This window comes from Scyliorhinus torazame, chromosome 30 (assembly GCF_047496885.1).
Source record: "Scyliorhinus torazame isolate Kashiwa2021f chromosome 30, sScyTor2.1, whole genome shotgun sequence".
NCBI lineage: Eukaryota > Metazoa > Chordata > Chondrichthyes > Carcharhiniformes > Scyliorhinidae > Scyliorhinus > Scyliorhinus torazame.
The window spans coordinates 9,903,161-9,925,532 of NC_092736.1; the positions used below are offsets into that span (position 1 = coordinate 9,903,161).

At 46.5% G+C, this 22,372-nt stretch overlaps 1 protein-coding gene across 2 annotated transcripts in view; it reads left to right on the forward strand.

Annotated features, from left to right (window-relative positions):
* Positions 1–22,372, forward strand: part of scaper (S-phase cyclin A-associated protein in the ER) — a 464,954-nt gene that overhangs the window by 131,906 nt on the left and 310,676 nt on the right. For both annotated transcript variants that reach the window (XM_072492784.1, XM_072492785.1), the window contains 3 exons: positions 1,366–1,447; positions 12,373–12,525; positions 13,141–13,248. In XM_072492784.1, coding sequence (XP_072348885.1) covers positions 1,366–1,447; positions 12,373–12,525; positions 13,141–13,248 — 343 coding nt within the window. The remainder of the gene's footprint in view (positions 1–1,365; positions 1,448–12,372; positions 12,526–13,140; positions 13,249–22,372) is intronic.

Here is a 22,372-nt window from a genome sequence, read left to right on the forward strand (position 1 = left end):
ATTGGTGTAACGCTATGACATACCGACCACGCAAGGCCACCGATTAAATGTGCTGATCACACTGGCAGATGCATTTGGGTCACTAGAATGTTGCTGTGCATCCATGGGTTTGGGAGAGAAAATATAACTGCTGTTTCCTGGTCCTGATTACCATTCGGTTCAACTTTTTGGAGTGTGAATTGTAGGGCAGGATAAGCTTTGGAGGCCCTTCATTCAAGCGATGTTGGCTTCCATGGCCAGGCCAGCATTTATTGCCCACCCTTAATTGTCCTTGAGAAGGTGAGCTGCCTTTTTGAACCGCTGCAGTCCACGTGGTGTAGGTACACCCACTGTTAGTGAGGGATTCCAGGATTTCGACCCAGCGACAGTATAGGAATTAAATGAAATGAAAATGAATGAATCAAAATCGCTTATTGTCACAAGTAGGCTTCAAATGAAGTTACTGTGAAAAGCCCCTAGTCGCCACATTCCGGCGCCTGTTCGGGGAGGCTGGTACGGGAATTGAACCGTGCTGCTGGCCTGCCTTGGTCTGCTTTCAAAGCCAGCGATTAAGCCCTGTGCTAAACAGCCCCAGTGATGATACGTTTCCAAGTCAGGATGGTGAGGAGCTTGGAGAGGAGCCTCCAGGTGGTGGGGTTGCCAGGTATCTGCTGCTGTTGTCCTTCTAAATGGTGGTCGTGGGTTTTGAAGGTGCTGGCGAAGGAGCCTTGGTGAGTTCCAGCAGTGCACCTTGTAGATGATGCTCACGGCTACCACTGTTCATCGGTGGTGGAGGGAGTGAATGTTTGTGGATGGGGTACCAATCTACTGGGCTGCTTTGTCCTGGATGGTGTCACGTTTCTTGAATATTGGAATTGTGCATGTCCAGAAAGAGGGGACTATTCAGTCACACTCCTGACTTGTGTCATACTGTCAATGGTTTAATACCCTGCCAAACATTCACTTTTTAAAAAAAATGTATTTTATTCCAAACATATTCAAAAATACAAAAACATGAATAATCTGGGGAACATTCCCCCCAACTCACAACTTTACAGTCTGTACAAGTTTCCCCCCTTTGCCTGCCAACATTCACAGGACGACATTGCTAATTTACATTATACTATAAGCAGACTTGCACAATTATTCAAACTTCTTTGGGATATTATGTGTACTCCTTTTCTCAAACTCTGTTCATGTTATACAGGCAGGAGTACACATTTCAGGAGATGTAACTTCTCACCCTGTAAAGTGAGTTACTTCAATCTGGCCCCTTCCATGGGTTGAGTTTAGTTAGAAAAAAAAAATGCAGCACTGCACATCTTCCGTCTGACATGCTATTTTTCTTCTATATCCTTTTCCTAATTGCTGTTACTCTATTGGCAGGGAACGAGAGGAGAGGCTGGCCGCACTCAGTGCAGCACAACAAGAAGCTATGGAGGAACTGCAAAAGAAAATACAGCTGAAGGTAAAGTATCTGCACTGTAAATTCTATGATAACATAGCACAGTAGTTTCTGCTGATCCTCACAAGCACTCGTTGCAATGTTTGCAGCTCTTGTCTGATTAGTCTGCAAGGACCAAGGGTTATTAAGGGCTCGGCTAAGTCGCGGGTCTTGGTCTTTCGGCGGCAATCCTGAAATTGGATCCGGCTGAATACATATGTTACTTCATATCACTGTACCACCTAGAACATAGAACGTTACAGCGCAGTACAGGCCCGTCGGCCCTCGATGTTGCGCCGACCTGTGAAACCACTCTAAAGCACATCTACACTATTCCGTTATCGTCCATATGTCTATCCAATGACCATTTGAATGCCCTTAGTGTTGGCGAGTCCACTACTGTTGCAGGCAGGGCATTCCACGCCCTTACTACTCTCTGAGTAAAGAACCTACCTCTGACATCTGTCTTATATCTATCTCCCCTCAATTTAAAGCTATGTCCCCTCGTGCTAGACATCACCATCCGAGGAAAAAGGCTCTCACTGTCCACCCTATCCAATCCTCTAATCATCTTGTATGCCTCAATTAAGTCACCTCTTAACCTTCTCTTTAACGAAAACAGCCTCAAGTCCCTCCGCCTTTCCTCATAAGATCGTCCCTCCATACCAGGCAACATTCTGGTAAATCTCCTCTGCACCCTTTCCAATGCTTCCACATCCTTCCTATAATGCGGCAACCAGAATTGCACGCAATACTCCAAATGCGGCCGCACCAGAGTTTTGTACAGCTGCAACATGGCATCATGGCTCCGAAACTCAATCCCTCTACCAATAAAAGCTAACACACCGTACGCCTTCTTAACAACCCTCTTAACCTGGGTGGCAACTTTCAGGGATCTATGTACATGGACACCGAGATCTCTCTGCTCATCCACACTGCCAAGAATCTTACCATTAGCCCAGTACTCTGTCTTCCTGTTATTCCTTCCAAAATGAATCACCTCACACTTTTCTGCATTACAGAACCAATCCACTTTATATTTCTGTAACAAGTATGTCATTTTGGCACATTTCCAAAACAAGGACCTGCACTGGAGAAGGCACCGAATGACTCGTGTAGCGTTCTTAATGAGTTTGCTTGTTCTATTTTTAAGGGGCGCACTCAGGCATCAGAATCATGAATTTCTCTTTGTTCAGGTAAATCTTGAGGGACTCCCATTTGTTGATCTTTTCATTTCTAGATGTTGCTCATTCACACTCAAAAGCTTGAAGTAAATTTATTACTATCCTAGTAGAGCAGGCATGTGGATAGCTTCAAGAATGATCATTGAGAGGGCCCTAACCAACTCCTAGTGTCACAATTTTGAAATGCAAGGCATTTTGAGCAAATTCAAAGACACTCGACCAGTCTGCACTTTTTCTTTCTTTTTAAAAGTAATTTCTAAGAGATTTCATAGAGAGGTACTTTCCCCAAGGCTAAAATATAATTTTACAATCTTTATTTAAAATATAATCTTTATTGACACAAGTAGGCTTACATTAACACTGTAATGAAGTTACTGTGAAAATCCCCTAGTCTCCAGACTCCAGCACCTGTTCGGGAGCACAGACGGAGAATTCAGAATGTCCAATTCACCTAACAAGCATGTCTTTCGGGACCTGTGGGAGGAAACCAGTGTTATGGTCCAGGGTTTAGAAAACTCCAAAGTATATTATGGAGTTCATCTGACCTATAACTGTTTGTTGAATTTGGCTAGGATGAGCACAAGAGCCTGCTTTTCAAGTGTTATTCAACAGACTTCTTAGGAGCTTTTAATGAAAAGAAACAGCTTTATTCTAAGAATTTAGTTAACATTTGTATAAACACACACAGCAAGAATTTTTATCAACAACATAAAGACCCCACACAGCTACAATAATCTATGTATAAACCCTTAATGACGTCCCCTGAACTGTTCCAATTAAATAACAAAATCCAAGTAAAACCAGAAATCCCTTTTCAAAGGCGTGTTCCAGCACACTGCATTCTCACTGCTATAAGACTTGTTATTGATACTCTGTTCCCCTTTTCAAACAGCAGATTTGCATTCCTTCCAGAAAGCAGTCGTCTCTTTTAAGTTACCAAGCTTTTAAAATTAAGATAGAGAAAAACACTTCTTTCAACCTGTGCAGTTCAAACCAGTCCAACTCAAAGCGAAAGTGAAACTCAAAGAGCCACAGCCCAGCTCCACCCACATAATGACATCACTGAAGCCATGAGATAAGACAAAACCATTCCTTAAAGGAACACTCCCATGACACTAGAGCACCCGGAGGAAACGCAGACACAGGGAGAACGTGCAGACTCCGCACAGACAGTGACCCAAGCGGGAATCGAACCTCGGACCCTGGAGCTGTGAAGCAATAGTGCTAGCCACTGTGCTACCGTGCCGCTTTTAGTTAATTCCCAATCCATTACACCTGCCATGTCATACATATATATCTTCACAATCGGGGGGACCACTTTGCTCAGGTCAGCTGTGTAGCTTCATAGGAAACAAAGCTAAATGGCATCAAGGCCAGGAAAGGAGGCCAATACCGAAGTATCCAAACTGGCCTGGCCAAGTACACACATTTGGCGAAATGGCCACCGCTGCCATTCAACCATCATGTTACTTTGAACAAATTCACTAGCTGATTTTCTTTTAAAATGTGTAGAATACACATCAGGCAACTTAAGCCTGGAATACTCTGTCACCCTAACAATTATTACTGAACAAGAAATCCGATTTCTGAAATTGCAACCCGAAATAAACGGGGAAGGCTGGGGCTTTAAATAGTTGCCAGAATCAGACTCCCAATTATTCACTGTCTTTCGCTGTTTCTGGGTCAAAATCTAGGAACTCCAAGACTAACATGGTGGGAGTTCCGACAACACATGGCCTGCAGCTTTTCAGGGAGGCAGCACGCCACCTCCTTCTCAAGGGCAGTTGGGGATGGGCAATAAATGCTGTCCTAGCCAGTGTCGCCCACATCCTGAGAACTAATTTTTTGTTAAATTTTTAAATATATTTTATTAAAGTTTTCAAACACAATTTTTCCACCTTACAAATCAACAAAATAGATAACACAATAACTAATAGATAACATTATTTAAATAAAATAGTGAACTAACAAAGTAACACAAAATAATGCTCTCTCCCCCCCCCCCCCCTCCACCCCAACCAGAACACCAGAACAAACAGGTTGCCCCCCCCCCCCGCCCCCCCCCCCCCGGGCTGCTGTTGCTGACGATCTATATTCCCTTAACGTTCCGCGAGATAGTCAAGGAACGGTTGCCACCGCCTGGAGAACCCCTGAACCGATCCTCTCAACGCAAACTTCATCCGTTCCAGTTTTATGAACCCTGCCATATCGTTTGTCCAGGCCTCCACGCCGGGGGGGTTCGCTTCCTTCCACATGAGTAAGATCCTTCGCCGGGCTACCAGGGACGCAAAGGCCAGAATATCGTCCTCTTTCGCCTCCTGCACTCCTGGCTCATCCGCTACCCCAAATATAGCTAACCCCCAACCTGGCTTGACCCGGATCTTCACCACCTTTGAAATCACTCTTGCCACTCCCCTCCAGTACTCATCCAGTGCCGGACACGACTAAAACATATGTGTGTGGTTCGCCGGGCTTCCCAAGCACCACTCACACCTGTCCTCCACCCCGAAGAACCTGCTCAGCCTCGCTCCCGTCATGTGTGCTCTGTGTAGAACCTTGAATTGTATCAGGCTAAGCCTGGCACACGAGGAAGAGGAATTTACCCTACTTAGGGCATCAGCCCACAGACCCTCCTCAATCTCCTCCCCCAGCTCTTCTTCCCATTTTCCCTTCAGCTCCTCTACCAGCGCCTCCCCCTCGTCTCTCATCTCCTGATATATTTCGGACACTTTGCCCTCCCCGACCCATACCCCCGAAATCACTCGATCCTGGATCCCCTGTGTCGGGAGCAGCGGAAATTCCCTCGCCTGTTGCCTCGTAAACGCCCTCACTTGCATGTATCTAAAGATATTCCCCGGGGGCAACTTATACTTTTCCTCCAGCGCTCCCAGGCTCGCAAACATCCCGTCGATAAACAAATCTCTCAATCTCCTAATTCCTGCCCAATGCCAGCTCTGGAACCCTCCGTCCATCCTTCCTGGGACAAACCTATGGTTGTTCCTGATAGGGGACCACACCGAGGCACCCGTCACCCCCCTATGTCGCCTCCATTGCCCCCAGATCCTTAAGGTTGCCGCCACCACTGGGTTCGTGGTATACCTTTTCGGGGAGAGCGGTAGCGGCGCCGTCACCAGCGCCTTTAGACTCGTTCCTTTACAGGACGCCATCTCCAGCCTCTTCCACGCTGCCCCCTCACCCTCCCTCATCCACTTGCAAACCATCGCCACATTGGCGGCCCAGTAATAATCGTCCAGATTCGGCAACGCCAGTCTCCCTCTGTCCCTGCTGCGCTGCAGGAACCCCCTCCTTACCCTCGGGGTCTTCCCTGCCCACACAAAGCTCATAACAATCCTATCTATTTTCTTAAAAAAGGCCTTGGTGATCGAAATGGGGAAACATTGAAACACAAAAAGAAACCTTGGGAGGACCATCATCTTGACCGCCTGCACTCTGCCCGCCAATGAGAGCGGCAGCATATCCCACCTCTTGAAATCCTCCTCCATCTGCTCCACCAGCCGCGTCAGATTGAGTTTGTGTAAAGTTCCCCAGCTCCTGGCTACCTGAATCCCCAAATATCGGAAGCTCCTTTCCGCTCTCCTTAACGGCAGGCCGTCTATCCCTCTTCCCTGATCCCCGGGGTGTACTACGAAAAGCTCACTCTTCCCCATATTAAGCCTATATCCCGAAAAATCTCCAAACTCCCTCAATATCTGCATGACCTCTGTCATCCCCTCCACAGGATCCGCCACATACAGCAGTAGGTCATCTGCGTAGAGTGACACTCGGTGTTCCCCTCCATTTCCTAGAGTCTCTCAACGCTATGGCCAGTGGTTCAATTGCCAGCGCGAACAGTAATGGGGACAGAGTGCACCCCTGCCTTGTTCCCCTATGTAACCGAAAATACTCCAATCTCTGCCGATTTGTGACTACACTTGCCACTGGGGCCCCATAGAGGAGTTTAACCCAACTGACAAACCCCTCCCCGAACCAAAACCTCCTCAGCACCTCCCATAAATACACCCACTCTACCCTATCAAATGCCTTCTCTGCATCCATCGCTGCCACTATCTCTGCCTCCCCCTCCGCTGGGGGCATCATTATCACCCCCAACAGCCGTTGCACGTTAACATTCAGTTGTCTCCCCTTTACAAACCCTGTCTGGTCTTCATGCACCACCCCCGGGACACAATCCTCGATCCTCATCGCCAGCACTTTTGCCAGCAACTTGGCGTCTACATTCAGGAGCGAGATAGGCCTATATGACCCGCATTGCAGCGGATCTTTATCTCGCTTCAGGATTAATGATATTGGCGCCTCTGTCGGGGGTAGAGTCCCCCCTTCTCTGGCCTCGTTAAAGGTTCTTGCCAACAGTGGGGCCAACAAGTCCACGTACTTCCTATAAAATTCCACCGGGAACCCATCTGGTCCCGGGGCCTTCCCTGCCTGCATGTTCCCCAGCCCTTTAGTCACCTCGTCCACCCTGATTGGCACCCCCAGACCTGCCACCTCCTGCTCCTCCACCTTCGGGAACCTTAGTTGGTCCAAAAACTGTTGCATCCCCTCTTTTCCCTCCGGGGGTTGGGACCTATATAGCCTCTCATAAAAGGTCTTAAACACCTCATTTACCTTCCCTGCACTCCGCACCGTAGTTCCCGTTTCATCCCCAACTCCCCCTATTTCCCTCGCCGCTATCTTCTTACGAAGCTGGTGGGCCAGCGGCCGACTTACCTTTTCCCCATATTCGTATCTCATCCCCTGTGCCTTCCTCCACTGTGCCTCTGCCTTCCCTGAGGTCAGCAGGTCAAACTCCGCCTGAAGTCTTCGCCTCTCCCTATATAGTCCTTCGGCCGGGGCCTCCGCATATCTTTTATCCACACTCAAAATCTCCCCCACTAATATCTCCCTTTCTTTGCCCTCTTTTTTTCTCCTTGTAAGCCCTAATGGAGATCAACTCTCCCCTAACCACCGCCTTCAGCGCTTCCCATACTACCCTGGACCTCACCATCATCATTGGCCTCCAGGTACCTTTCAATACATCCCCGCACCCTTCCATAGACTCCCTCATCCGCCAATAGTCCCACATGCAGTCTCCAGAGTGGGCGCTGTTCCCTCTCCTCTCCTAGTTCCAGATCCATCCAGTGGATCTGAAACGGCTATGGCCGAGTACTCCGTTCCTTCCACCCTCGAAATCAGTGCCCTACTCAAAACAAAGAAATCTATCCGGGAGTAAACCTTATGAACATGGGAGAAAAAGGAAAACTCATTGACCAACGACCTAGCATATCTCCACGGACCCACTCCCCCCATTTGCTCCATAAACCCCCTGAGCACCTTGGCCGCTGCCGGCCTTCTTCCGGTCCTGGATCTAGACCGATCTAACCCTGGATCCAGCACAGTATTGAAATCCCCCCCCCCCCCCCCCATTACCAGGATTCCTACCTCCAGGTCCGGGATACGTCCCAGCATCCGCTTCATAAATCCCGCATCATCCCAGTTAGGGGCATATACATTTACCAGCACGACCTCCATTCCCTGTAATCTACCACTCACCATCACATATCTGCCACCGTTGTCCACTACTATATTCCTAGCCTCGAACGACACCCGTTTCCCCACGAATATAGCCACCCCTCTATTTTTCACGTCCAACCCTGAGTGGAACACCTGTCCCACCCATCCTTTCCTTAACCTAACCTGATCCGCCACCTTCAGATGCGTCTCCTGTAGCATGACCACGTCTGCCTTCAGTCCTTTTAAGTGCGCGAACACTCAGGCCCTCTTAAACGGCCCACTTAGGCCTCTCACATTCCACGTGATCAGCCGGATTGGGGGGGGGGGGCTGGCCCCCCCCCCCCCCCGGCCGACTAGCCATCACCTACTCTAGGCCAATCCCACGTCCAGGTCCCGCGCACCCATCAGTCCCCCAGGCGGTGCACTCCCGTCCCGACCACCTCTTCCCTTGTCAGCTCCCTCTCGATCCCAGCAGCAGCAACCCAGTTATCTCCTCTTCTCTCCGGCCCCCCCCCCCCCGCTAGATCCCCATCTAGCATGGTTACTCCCCCCATAATGCTTCCGAAAGTCAGCTGACTCCAACTGACCCCGGCTTCCCCTGCTCTCTCCTTGACCCCCCCCCTGTGTGTGGAAATCTCATCCTCCTTGCGCCTATCTTCCCGCCATCATCTCCCGAGCGCGTAGATCAGCCCCGCCCCCTATGGCGCAGCTCCCCCTACAGCCCCGTTCCCATTCCCCATCCCCCACCTATGTCCCTTTTTCCACCGGCGCCCACATTTCTCAGTGTCCCCCCGTCAAAGAAAAAAGGGATTTTTCTCTTCCCTTTCCCCTCCCCACCTATCGTCCCGATACGATGAACCTCCCATTTCCCAATTTACATTTCTGTACATCAACATCGTCATCTCCCCCACAGCATCAGTCCCTCAGTTCTGGATGAAGGTCCATGCCTCTTCCGACGTTTCAAAATAGTTGTGTCTATCTTGGTGCGTGACCCACAATCGCGCCGGCTGCAGCATCCCAAACTTTACTTTCTTCTTGTGGAGCGCCGCCTTGGCCCGATTAAAACTCGCTCTCCTTGCCACCTCCACGCTCCAGTCCTGATACACTCGTATCACCTCATTCTCCAACCTGCTACTCCGTACCTTCTTGGCCCAGCTCAAAACAGCCTCTCTGTCGGTGAAGCGGTGAAATCTCACCACGATCGCCCTTGGTGGTTCTCCAGCCTTGGGTCTCGTCGCAAGGACCCGGTGAGCCCCTTCCACCTCCAGGGGGCCCGGGGGGGCCTCAGCTCCCATTAGCGAATAATAAGCTCACATAAGCCTCAACGTCAGCTCCCTCCACACCCTCGGGGAGACCCAGAATCCGGAGATTCTTTCTCCTCGACCTGTTCTCCAGGACTTCGAGTCTTTCGATACACCTTTTGTGTAGCGCCTCATGCGTCTCCATTTTTACTGCTCGGCCCAGAATCTGGGGCGAAATTCTCCCGAAATGGCGCGATGTCCGCCTATTGGCTCCCAAAACGGCGCCAATCAGACGGGCATCGCGCAGCCCCAAAGGTGAGGAATGCTCCGCATCTTTGGGGGCCGAGCCCCAACATTGAGGGGCTAGGCCGACGCCGGAGGAATTTCCGCCCCGCCAGCTGGCGGAAACGGCCTTTGTTGCCCCGCCAGCTGGCACGGAAATGACATCTCGGGGCGGCACATGCGCGGGAGCGTCAGCGGCCGCTGACAGTTTCCCACGCATGCGCAGTGGAGGGAGTCTCTTCCACCTCCGCCATGGTGGAGACCGTGGCGAAGGCGGAAGGGAAAGAGTGCCCCCACGGCACAGGCCCGCCCGCAGATCGGTGGGCCCCGATCGCGGGCCAGGCCACCGTGGTGGCACCCCCCGGGGTCAGATCGCCCCGCGCCCCCCCCCAGGACCCCGGAGCCCGCCCACGCCGCCTTGTCCCGCCGGTAAGGTAGATGATTTAATTTACGCCGGCGGGACAGGCCATTTATCGGCGGGACTTCGGCCCATCCGGGCCGGAGAATCGAGCGGGGGGGCCCGCCAACCAGCGCGGCCCGATTCCCGCCCCCGCCGAATCTCTGGTGCCGGAGACTTCGGCAACCGGCGGGGGTGGGATTCACGCCAGCCCCCGGTGATTCTCCGACCTAGCGGGGGTCGGAGAATATCGCCCCACATCCTCGTTCTCAGCTGCCTTCTCCGTCACCCCACGGAGCTCTATCGCCTGGGCCTTTTGCGTTTCTTTTAGCCCTTCGATTGCCAACAACATCGGCGCCAGCACCTCCTTCTTTAATTCCTCCACACACCGTCTAAGGAATTCCTGCTGATCCGGCCCCCATGTCGTCTGGTCTCCATCCGTCGCCACCTTGCTTCTTCCTTCTCTTCTCTGCCGCTGCTCCAGAGGATCCTTCGCAATCTGGCCACTACCACCGATCTTTTCCATACGCACTAGGGGGGACTCCTTACTTCGTCACCCCACACTGGGTTTGGTCCGAAAAAATTTCCGTTGGTGCTCTCAAAAAGAGCCCAAAAGTCCGTTAGAACGGGAGCGGCCGAAACGTGCGGCTTAGCAGTGCATCGCCGCAACCGGAAGTCCCCGAGAACGAATTTTTAAAAGAAAATCTGAATAATTTGCTACGCTGTCAGAAATCAAGCATGAATTGGAACTTGTATTGCTATAAGTAGTCTTGCATTACTTCACAAACGACTTTACTTGGTATGAGTTTTAATCCTACTTGCCAGGCTATTTGTAAGCCATTCATTCCTTCAGTTCTATTGTTAAACTGAACAATTGCTCTCCTTTAAAGAACTGGAACGATACGTTCTTGTCTGGTACCCAGGGTTTTGGTGACCCACAAAAAGAACTAGTCACTCCACTTCTGTATGATATTGTCTAGCTGTAGAAATTGGAGATAACTTAAAACCAAATCAGTCATCATTCTATTTGATTTCAGACATGGTGATGTGGCGGCTGATACTAAAGGTGAATAAATAGAAATCGATTACATAGATTCATGATTACACCGATTCCAATGGGGTAGATCAGTATCGTAGACAGCTGTATGGAAAGTGAAAATCTTGGTTTGTCCAGTGTTAGCTTTTCTTTTAGTTACGGAAATAAGTAAAAGCCAAGATCTCCAGTGCAGGACATGGACAAGATTAAAACAAAAGAAAACGGACGATGGAAAGCAGCTGAATTTCTGGAGGAATTATTCGGAGTCCAAAGAAGATGGGATTTATGGCTAGAATGATTTCCCAGATTGGGGCAAGACTGTGTAGAGCTGGGCAGTCAGTTTGTGCCACAACAATCCTGAAATAGAATTAGATGCCAGAGAGTAACACTGGGTGTTGTTGGCATATGTATGAAACTTATGCGACACTTAAAAATGTTAAATAAGAATGCAGCAATGAGAGAGCCTCAGGCACACTTTAAATGGCAGTGTAGGCATGGAGGGAATTGGTAGAAGGAATAAAGAAATTATATTAACAGAAGAACATGGGCCTATCATTGCTTCGATTTCCCACAACTTCTCAAGACTCCTTTGTCATCCAATAAGAAAGCTAATATCCCATCTCAACTTCATGTTTCCCACCTAATCCCATTTTGCCTTGATTCCCTTAATGTTCAAAAGTCTATCAATATCAGAATTTAACAGACCCAATGACTGAACATCCAAAGCCCTCTAGGGTGGAGAAATCCAAACACTCACAACTCACCAGCGAATAAATTTCTCCTTGCCTCAGTCCTAAATGGCTGACCTCCCATCCTAAGACTGAGACCCTTGCTTCTAGACTCACCAGTTGGGAAATTACCCTAATGAAGCTTTCTACATTACAAGTCTTCTATGTATTTTATACATTTCAATCAGATCCGTTCTTCTAAATTCCTGAGAATAGTGGGCCATTCTACTTGATTACTTTTCAGAGGATAGGCCTCTCAGTCCAATGATTGGACCTTTGTCGCAGCCCCTGAAAGGCAGGTGAACCTTCCTTGGTTAAGGAGAGCAAAATTGTGCACAATATTCAAGGTGTCTGTTTGAACAGGTAGGAGCTGAACCTCATGAGTTTCGTACCACAGAAGTAGAAAGTGGAGGGAAATGTGATGGGGAGATTTCAGAGGGACAGAGCGCACTGTTGTTATTTGATTTGCATTTTAAATGTAACTTGAATGAAAGACCGGCAGAAGAATATTAACTGCCGCTGCTGTTGTTGTAGACAGCGACTTCTATATCTGTTTTGTCTTTGATTCAGCATGACGAGAGCAGTCGAAGGCACATGGAGCAGATAGAACAACGGAAAGAGAAAGCAGCAGAGCTTAGCAGTGGGAGGCATGCTAACACTGACTACGCTCCCAAACTTACTCCCTACGAACGCAAAAAACATTGTTCCTTGTGCAATGTGTTGGTAGGTATTTGCTATTGCTTCCAATTTTAATGACCTGACTGGAGACTAATGTAAATATTGTACAGCCTGACTAGCAGGCAAAAGATGAAGAAATTGAGCTTGTTTCCTTCGGGAAAACATAGGATTCAAGGTGACCTAATTGAAATTTTCAAGGGAATTAACAAAGCTAACCAAGCTAAAACGGACACAAATTATAAAATCATGGATTAAAATGACAGAAATTGGCTGGAATTACAGGCAAATTATGTTTTGGAAAACTTACCTAGGGAATGCTTTGAAAAGAACGATATCACTGAGCTTGAGAAACGTTTCTGGAGCAAGATCAAGAGGTATGGTGAGAATGCAGGTGGCTGGGGATTGATTGCATGCAAAGTGATGGGGTTGTTGGATCAAATGTCCTTCACTCTGCCCCTAAAAGTTCCGGCAAGTTTCTCTAAGCCATGCAAAATAAGGGTCCTTGATGAATGTAGAAATAGGAAACGTTTTTTAAGAAAAAAGTTTTTTTTAGTTTGCAGGACTGTGATAGCGTCCGTGTGAAGATCCTACTATTGTTAGCTGCTGCAGAGTGTCACTTAACTCAGTGAGCTTGAAATGTTGTCATTTTCTGTTCCAAAGATCACGTCTGAGGTCTATCTCTTCAGCCACATCAAAGGGAGAAAACACCAGCAGGCTGTACGGGAGAACAGCAGCATTCAGGGGCGGGAGCTGTCAGATGAGGAAGTGGTAAGTTTTGCTAAAAAGAAGTTTGATAAAACATTTGTTACGTCTCACGTTGGCACACACTTCGGTTCTTAGCTACCAAAGAATTCTGGTTTGTCCACCACACTTCCAGGCAGAGCATTCCAGACCCGAACCACTCACTGTGTGATAAAGCTTTTTCTCACATCACATTTGCTTCTTTTACAAATCGCTTTAAATCTGTGCGCTCTCTTCTCGATCCTTTTCTGAGTGGGAACAATTTCTCCCTATATGCCCTGTCCAGCCCCCTCATGATTTTGAGCACCTCTGTCAAATTTCCTCTTAATCTTCTTCTCTCCAAGGAGAACAATCCCAACCTCTCCAATCTATCTTCATATCTGAAGTTTTTCATTCCTGGAACCTTCTCATGAGCCTGTTCTGCAATCTCGCCAATGTGTTCACAGCCTTCATATAGTGTGGTGTCTGTGCACGATACTCCAGCTGAGGTCTAATTAATGTCTTGTATAAGTTCAGCATAACCTCCTTCTTCTACTCTATGCCCCTATTAATAAAGCCCAGGATACTGTTAATTTTATTATCTGCTCTCTCCATCTGTTCTATCTTCAATGATGTATGCACAAATATACCCAGGTCCCTCTGCTCCTGCACCCCCTTAAGGATTGTGCTCCTTATTTTTTATATTGTCTGTCCATATCCTTTCTACCAAAATGCATCACCTCATACTTCTCTGCATTGAACTTCACCTGCCACCTATCCGTCCACTCCACCAACTTTGTCTATGTCCTTTTGAAGCTCTACACTGTCCTCTTCGCAGTTTAAAATGCTTCCAAGTTTTGTGTCATCCGCAAACTTTGAAGTTGTCCCCTGCACTCTATGATCTAGATCATTAATATATATCAGGAAAAGCAAAGGTCCCAATATCGAACCCTGGGGAACTCCACTGTAAATCTTCCTCTCGCCTGAAAAATATCCATATTGTTGAATAGCACACTGGGCTAAATCGCTGGCTTTTAAAGCAGACCAAGGCAGGCCAGCAGCACGGTTTGATTTCCGTACCAGCCTCCCCGAACAGGTGCTGGAATGTGGCGACTAGGGGCTTTTCACAGTAACTTCATTGAAGCCTACTCGTGACAATAAGCGATTTTCATTTTTCATGTAAATTCTGCCACGATCCAGCACAATTGGAAAATCGCTATTTTTTTTTTAAAGCAAATGTTCCTTGATATATTTAAGTGTGGTCACTTGGTGCAGCCTGATTAATGAAGTGAAGATTGGCTTATAACAAATAAACAATGTTGATCAGTTTCTGATCTATAACCTGTGAGTAAGTCTATCGAAAATTACTTTGAAATACCGCACAGGGCCATTTTCTACTACATAGGAGTACAGTAGTAACTAGTTTCTCAACAAACTTAAAGAAAGTTCAAAAGTTTACGAATTATATAATTCCACAACATCCCATGAAACACATATTTTTAATTATTTCTATTTCCTCTTAGTGGCATTTCTGGTTAAAATGTTGTGCAATAACTGAACATTAAGTTGTCACATCGCAGACAGACTCAAGCTCTGGAAACCTCTAACTGTCGAACTTGTAAAAGTACATTCAAAAATCACCTGTTCAAAGCATTTTGATGATGCTTCCTGCAGTGTCGCAAAAGGAATGATTGACTTAATGAAGGGGATTATCCCAAATCACTCAAGCATCTGACTTAACTCATCATTGGATTGTAGAAAATGTAACAGAGAGTCAGTGCTGATGTAACATCAGAGAGGGTGATGTAAGATATTGAAAAAAAAAAATAGCTACTTCAATTGAGCCAACATTTCCCCATTTTAGCTTGAAATTGGTTGGGAATATTGATAGCTAGGTCATTGTTGCCATTTGAGTATAATGAGTTAACATGTGATGGTATCTTTTAGTTCAACTATTTCAAGTATTCTAAAGGAGTTATGTCATTAGATATAGGAGATTTTTTCCAAAGGGCCAACTCCACATATTCGGTAAGGAACTCAAAGCTCCTCTAATGCTTCAGTTGGCAAGTGCACTGACCTCTGTGAAGCTTAATCATCCAGACCAAGTGGGTGACATTAAATGCTGGAAGCACGGGGCAAGTCTGAAAGTTTTCCACCCTTTTGTGCCTGTGCTGCCATTTAGTTAGATCGCGGCAAATCTGTCTTAACTCCATAACCTTTAATACCATAACCTTTAATTATATAACCTTAGGGCAGCAAGGTAGCATTGTGTATAGCACAATTGCTTCACAGCTCCATGGTCCCAGGTTCGATTCCGGCTTGGGTCACTGTCTGTGCGGAGTCTGCACATCCACCCCGTGTGTGCGTGGGTTTCCTCCGATGCTCCGGTTTTCTCCCACAGTCCAAAGATGTGCAGGTTAGGTGGATTGGCCATGATAAATTGCCCTTAGTGTCCAAAATTGCCCTTAGTGTTGGGTGGGGTTACTGGGTTATGGGGATAGGGTTGAGGTGAGGACTTTGGGTAGGGTGCTCTTTCCAAGAGTCAGTGCAGACTCGATGGGCCAAATGGCCTCCTTCTGCACTGTAAATTCTATGAAATCTAATATCACTGGAGCGAAGAAGGCAGAAAGGTGACTTGATAGAGGTGTACAAGGTGATGAGCGGCATGGAAAGAGTGTTTAGCCAGGGACGTTTCCCCAGGGTGGAAATAGCTGTCACGAGGGACATAATTTTAAGGTGATTGGAGGAAGGTATAGGGCAGATGTCAGAGGTAGGTTCTTTGCACAGAGAGTGGTGGGTGTGTGGAATGCACTGCCAGCAGAGGTGGTGGAGTCAGAGTCATTAGGGACATTTAAGCGACTCTTAGACAGGCACATGGACAGCAGTAAATTGAAGGGGTGTAGGTTGGGTTGATCTTAGATTAGGATAAATGGTTGGCACAACATCGTGGGCTGAAGGGCCTGTACTGTGCTGTACTGTTCTATGTTCTATGTTATAGAAGTAAGTTAAGAAATTACTTTTAATTAGAGCACTGACCAAAATGAAGATAGGGCAAAAACAACAAATAAATGCAGTAAGAAGTCTTACAACACCAGGTTAAGGTCCAACAGGTTTGTTTCGATGTCACTAGCTTTCGGAGCGCTGCTCCTTCCTCAGGTGAATGAAGAGGTATGTTCCAGAAACATATATATAGACAGATTCAAAGATGCCAGACAATGCTTGGAATGCGAGCATTGGCAGGTGATTAAATCTTTACAGATCCAAAGATGAGATAACCCCAGGTTAAAGAGGTGTGAATTGTGTCAAGCTAGGGCAATTGGTAGGATTTCACAAGCCAGATGGTGGGGGATGAATGTAATGCGACATGAATCCCAGGTCCCGGTTGAGACCGCACTCATGTGTGCGGAACTTGGCTATAAGCTTCTGCTCGGCGATTCTGCGTTGTCACACGTCCTGAAGGCTGCCTTGGAGAACGCTTACCTGGAGATCGGAGGCTGAATGCCCTTGACTGCTGAAGTGTTCCCCGGACATCGCGCGACAATCACCAGGCAGGAATGTTCCCTTCCAGTCAGGGAACACTTCAGCAGTCAAGGGCATTCAGCCTCTGATTTCCGGGTAAGCGTTCTCCAAGGCGGCCTTCAGGATGCGCGACAACGCAGAATCGCCGAGCAGAAGCTTATAGCTAAGTTCCGCACACATGAGTGTGGCCTCAACCGGGACCTGGGATTCATGTCGCATTACATTCATCCCCCACCATCTGGCCTGCGAAATCCTACCAACTGTCCTGGCTTGACACAATTCACACCTCTTTAAACCTGGGGTTACCCCATCTTGGATCTGTAAAGATTTAATCACGTGCTAATGCTCGCATTGCAAGCATTGTCTGGCATCTTTGAATCTGTCTATATATATGTTTCTGGAACAGACCTCTTCATTCACCTGAGGAAGGAGCAGCGCTCCGAAAGCTAGTGACATCGAAACAAACCTGTTGGACCTTAACCTGGTATTGTAAGACTTCTTACTGTGCTCACCCCAGTCCAACGCTGGCATCTCCACATCATAACAAATAAATGGTAAGAGAATATAAATATTTCAAAGGACATTAATAGGTGCTGAATACATTTTTTTAAATGGTGAAAAGAAAGCCCTAGATTTATTCACTAATCTGTGCTATGTCAAATAATCTCAGTCAGTGTCACAGTAGAATTATTTTAATCGTCACTATATGTTGAGTGTGGGAGAGGAAAATTCAGATAGGGTTTCTGCTCTCTGGAGAAATGTTGGTGTGTGCGCGGGTGTGTGTGAGATGTGCGGGTGTGTGTGAGATGTGCGGGTGTGTGTGAGATGTGCGGGTGTGTGTGTGAGATGTGCGGGTGTGTATGTGAGGTGGGCGGGGGTGTGTGTCTGAGGGTTGCGGGTTTGCGTGTGCGAGATGTACGGGTTTGTGTGTGTGAGGTGTGCGGGTGTGTGTGTGTGCACGACATGTGGGGGTGTGTGTGGGTATGTGAGATGTGTGTGGGTGGTGTACTTGCTGTGACTGTTCAGACTTATGCTGAATGAAGACCCAGGTTAGTTATAGGACAACCAAAGCTGATGACACCAGTCTAGCTGCACGTCAGACTAAAAGGCAAAATCTACAAGAAGCTCATAGTGGTAAAAGGAAATTAGGGGCATTCAATTATTTCTGGTATTAATTTACAAAAAGTTCACACCAAAAGATGTGGAAAGGATTCCTTGTCAACTTCTTAATGTACCTATATATCTGTGTGTGAATAAAAAATACTGACCTTACTGAATTAATGGCCATTTTTTACTTTCCTAGTTTATAACATATAGTTGATCGGACAATTTGGACTAAATAAAATGAATTATATCCAATGTTATGCTGACCATATGTATATATATAATATCACACATGAATTATGAAAGAGATGTATGTTCATTTGCCCACTTAACAGTCACTGCAAAAGTTAATCATTGTCTGAAGTGATTTGAGATGTGCCAGGATAAGATCCTATGTGAATACAAGATTTTTAAAATTTATTCTTTATTACAAAGAGGAGTGTAATTTCATTTCAATTCCTCATAAACTATTCTATATAAAATTGCTACATAAGGTATTTTAAGGGTAATTCTTTTTACATGTGTATAATTAAGTGACATGTAACGCTGCATTGGTTACGATGATAGTTCTCACATTCACCACCAGCTGAAAGCAGATGCTATAGACTTAATTATTTTAAAAAGTGAATGTTTTTAATAACGTTGGAGAATGTAATTTAATTTCATATGTTTTTAAAAACAGTGGCTAACGGTTTCGTTCATTTTTCTGAATTAGTGTCAGTACATGAAATGTGAACCTTTTTTATTTGTGTTAGCTTCTTTTAGAGATCAAATTCAATCATATTGGGTGCGATTTAACAAAATAGGAACAAAGTTCCATAGCGAGCGCATTTAGCCGCATGTTTCCCAATGCTCGTAGTGGCGTGAAACACCCCCGCTATTTAACAGGCCCCCGGTTAGATAGGGGGCCTCAGCGGGGAACGTATGGCCGAAACCGTGCATAGCCCCGTTTTGCGCACTGAGGAGCTCTGCTTGCTGGAACTCCTCAGTGTAGCGAGAGAGCAGGACTGGCGTAGTGATCTCTGGAGCCCCCGACGTGCCCCTTGATGCCCCCCAAGCCCCAACGCGCTATGGGAAGGTTCCCAGTTCTCCTAACCCCTATCACCCATGCAGGGCACCCCTGGCCCAGTCGCTACCTTGTGAAAAATGCCAGCGTGGCATCCTTTTGGCAGTGCCAGGGCACCAACCTGCCCAAAGGGCATGCACCTCAGGGCCATTGATCCTCTGGGAGACCCCAATGAGTGCAGTTCCGTCTGGTCCCGTTTGTGGAGACCAGTACTGAACTGCGCTCACCCGAGATCTCCGAGGCGAAAGAGATAGATCCCAAGCCTCGGTTACCGTGGGAAATTACATATTACAGTGAGACTAGCTGTCGCGTTGTAATATGCTGATTTGCCTAAATGTGACCCAACAATAGGCGGGATTTACATCACAACGCCTCGTGAGATCGAGTTAGATCTCGTGAGGCGTTGTGAGCCGGTTGGATCCCGGGAATGGAGTCTCCCGGCTTCTATCGGTCATACTGGACTGTAGCGCGCTGCTTACCGGACGCAAAGTGGCCGTAATATCACACTCATTATTTTTGAAGTTTTTTGTTTGATAGGTAGTATAAATGTTTAGCAAGGCTGTAGGAACCCTTCAAATTTCTATCACCGAGTGACCTTTAACTTGTCCTAACACCAGGTGGTGTTAGATTCCCTAACCCCTTCAGTGTAGTTGTTACTCGAGGAAACTATTCAAAACCTTTTTGCTGACCTTCCATTGCACCCAGTGGCGATCATTAACTTGCTTCACCAATACTTCCCAAACAGGAAGGTAGTCATAGATTTGGCCCTTGTTTCAACCTATTGGAATTCAAGCTCAATCCCATAACAAGAAGTGCAGACATCCATCTTATAAGTCATTTATATTACAAGGTAGCTTTCTGAAGCAGTTCTCCAAAATTTTCTGAGGGAGCTGTATTGCTGTGGAATTGTGCCAATTTATAGTGCGATGAATTCTGCAGCAATGGAGAATGCGTGGAACTCTATGCAAATATGGTAGTTTTAAAGCTGTAATTGGTAAATTTGTCTTTGGCCAGCATGTACCTCATTGGCTGAGAAAGACCATGCAGGCCAAAGTGGAGTTTCTGTTCATTACTGTGCAAAATCAGGTTAAATACTGGATTGAATCCAGCGTGGAAATAAACTTAACAGTCTGTCTGGATTCAGTTCATCATCACCAATTCAGCTAGTCTTCCTCTTGTTTCTGAGAGAGTTGCAAAAGAGGCTCATCAGACGCTGTTATGAGTCCATATCTTCTTCCTTGATGTCTCCTGGAGATTGTCCAGGAAAACCTCTCATGTTTTGTTATAATAATAATCTTTATTAGTTATGTACAAGTTGCAACTGGGGTTAAACCAACATGACAGCTCAGTATGATGGACGTGACTGGGAGAACACAAACTACATACAGGATGCTTGAATGAATCCTATCCATCTGTATGCAAGTGTGACAGCAATCTTCCATACGAAAATAACATCACTGATAACCTACGAAGTCAAAAGATTTGGGGTTCAAACTTAGCTGCAGATCTTGAGTAAATAATCTGCAATGATAATGAGGAGCAGTAGTGAGGAAGTGCTGCATTGTTAGAGGCGCTATCTTTCAGATGAATTGTTAAATTGAGGACCCATGTGCCTATTCAGATGGATGGTATATTTCTCTTTCTTTTATAAACGATCTCATTCATTGTACCCATCAGTTTTAATTATCAAATACCATTCTTTTATAGTCATATTGTAAAAAACACGCTGATGGAGATCAACAATAAATTCTAAGTTTCAAGGCATAAAAAACTGACATAGTTCATCTCCTACAATATTAAAAAATAAAGGATGGAGATTATCCATGTTTTAAATAGACTGAATTTATGATTGCACGGTCTAAAATTCAAGCTGCTAACGTAATGGGGGTTCTTCGAACAAACCAAAGAGAAATTTCTGTATATTAGCCGCATCAGATTCCTCGTCCTTAAGGAATTCTTTTCACATTGTTCTGACTATCGGGGGATTTGCAGACGATCATATTTCTGTCTGTTCATCTTTGGAGTCTGTACAAATGAAAAGAAGCAAAGCATTAGGACAGGTTTCCTCTGCCATTTAATTAAATAACTGCTCTTGTCTGTCCATGCTCACCCTATCTACTGTTGAATGCCTCACCCATGCTTTTGTTGACCATGATGTGGAGATGCCGGCATTGGACTGGGGTGAGCACAGTAAGAAGTCTTATAACACCAGGTTAAAGTCCAACAGGTTTTACCTGAGGAAGGAGCAGTGCTACGAAAGCTAGCGATTTGACACAAACCTGTTGGACGTTTACCTGGTGTTGTAAGACTTCTTACCATGCTTTTGTTGCCAGTGGACTTAACTATTCTAACACTGTCCTGGACTGTCTCCCCTCTTCCACTCTCTTGACCTCATCCAAAACTCTGCAGTACAGCTCAGCTATTCTAACCTGAATAAAGTCCTGCTCTGCCAATATCCCTATGCTTGATGAAGTACATTAGTTCCACAAATATCCCCATCCTCAATGTTGGAGGAGCCCAGCACATCTGTGCAAAAGACAAGGCTGAAGCACTCACAATAATCTTCAGCCAGCAGTGCCAAATGGATAATCCATCTCGCTCTTCTCCCAAACTCCCAAATATCACAGATGTTAGTCTTCAGTCAATTCAATTCACTCCACGTGATATCAAGAAACGGTTGAAGGCACTGGATACTGCAAAGACTATGGACTGTGACAATATTCTAGCAACAATGCTGAAGAACTTGCTAGGTCCCTAGCCTAACTGTTCCAGTACAGCTACAATACTGGCATCTACCCGGCAATGTGGAGAAATGCCCAAGTGTGTCCCACACAAAAGAAACAGGACATAGCCAACCTGGTCAATTAGCACCCCATCAGTCTACTGTCATCAGTAGAGTGATGGAAGGGGTCATCAACAGTGCTATCAAGCGACACTTGCTTAGCAATAACCTGCCCATTGACACTCAATTTGGCTTCTGCCAGCATTACTATGCTATGGCTTCTGCCAGCATTACTATGCTATGGCTTCTGCCAGCATCACTAGTAATAATAATCGCTTATTGCCACAAGTAGGCTTCAATGAAGTTACTGTGAAAAGCCCCTAGTCGCCACATTCCGGTGCCTGCTCGGAGAGGTCGGTATGGGAATTGAACCCGCGCTGCTGGCCTTGTTCTGCATTACAAACCAGCTGTTTAGCCCACTGTGCTAAACCAGCCCCACTAAGCTCCTTACCGCCTTAGCTCAAACATGGACAAAAGAATTGAACAGCAGAGGTGTGATGAGAGTGACTGCCCTTGACATCAAGGTAGCATTTGACCGGGTACGGACACAAGGAGCTCTAGCAAAACTGTGCTCAATGGAAATCAGGAGGAAAAACCTCCACTGGTTGGAGTCATATCTCATTGATTGGCAGAGCAGACTCGATGGGCCAAATGGCCTATTTCTGGACCTGGAATTTATGATCTAAAATGGCTGTGGTGGT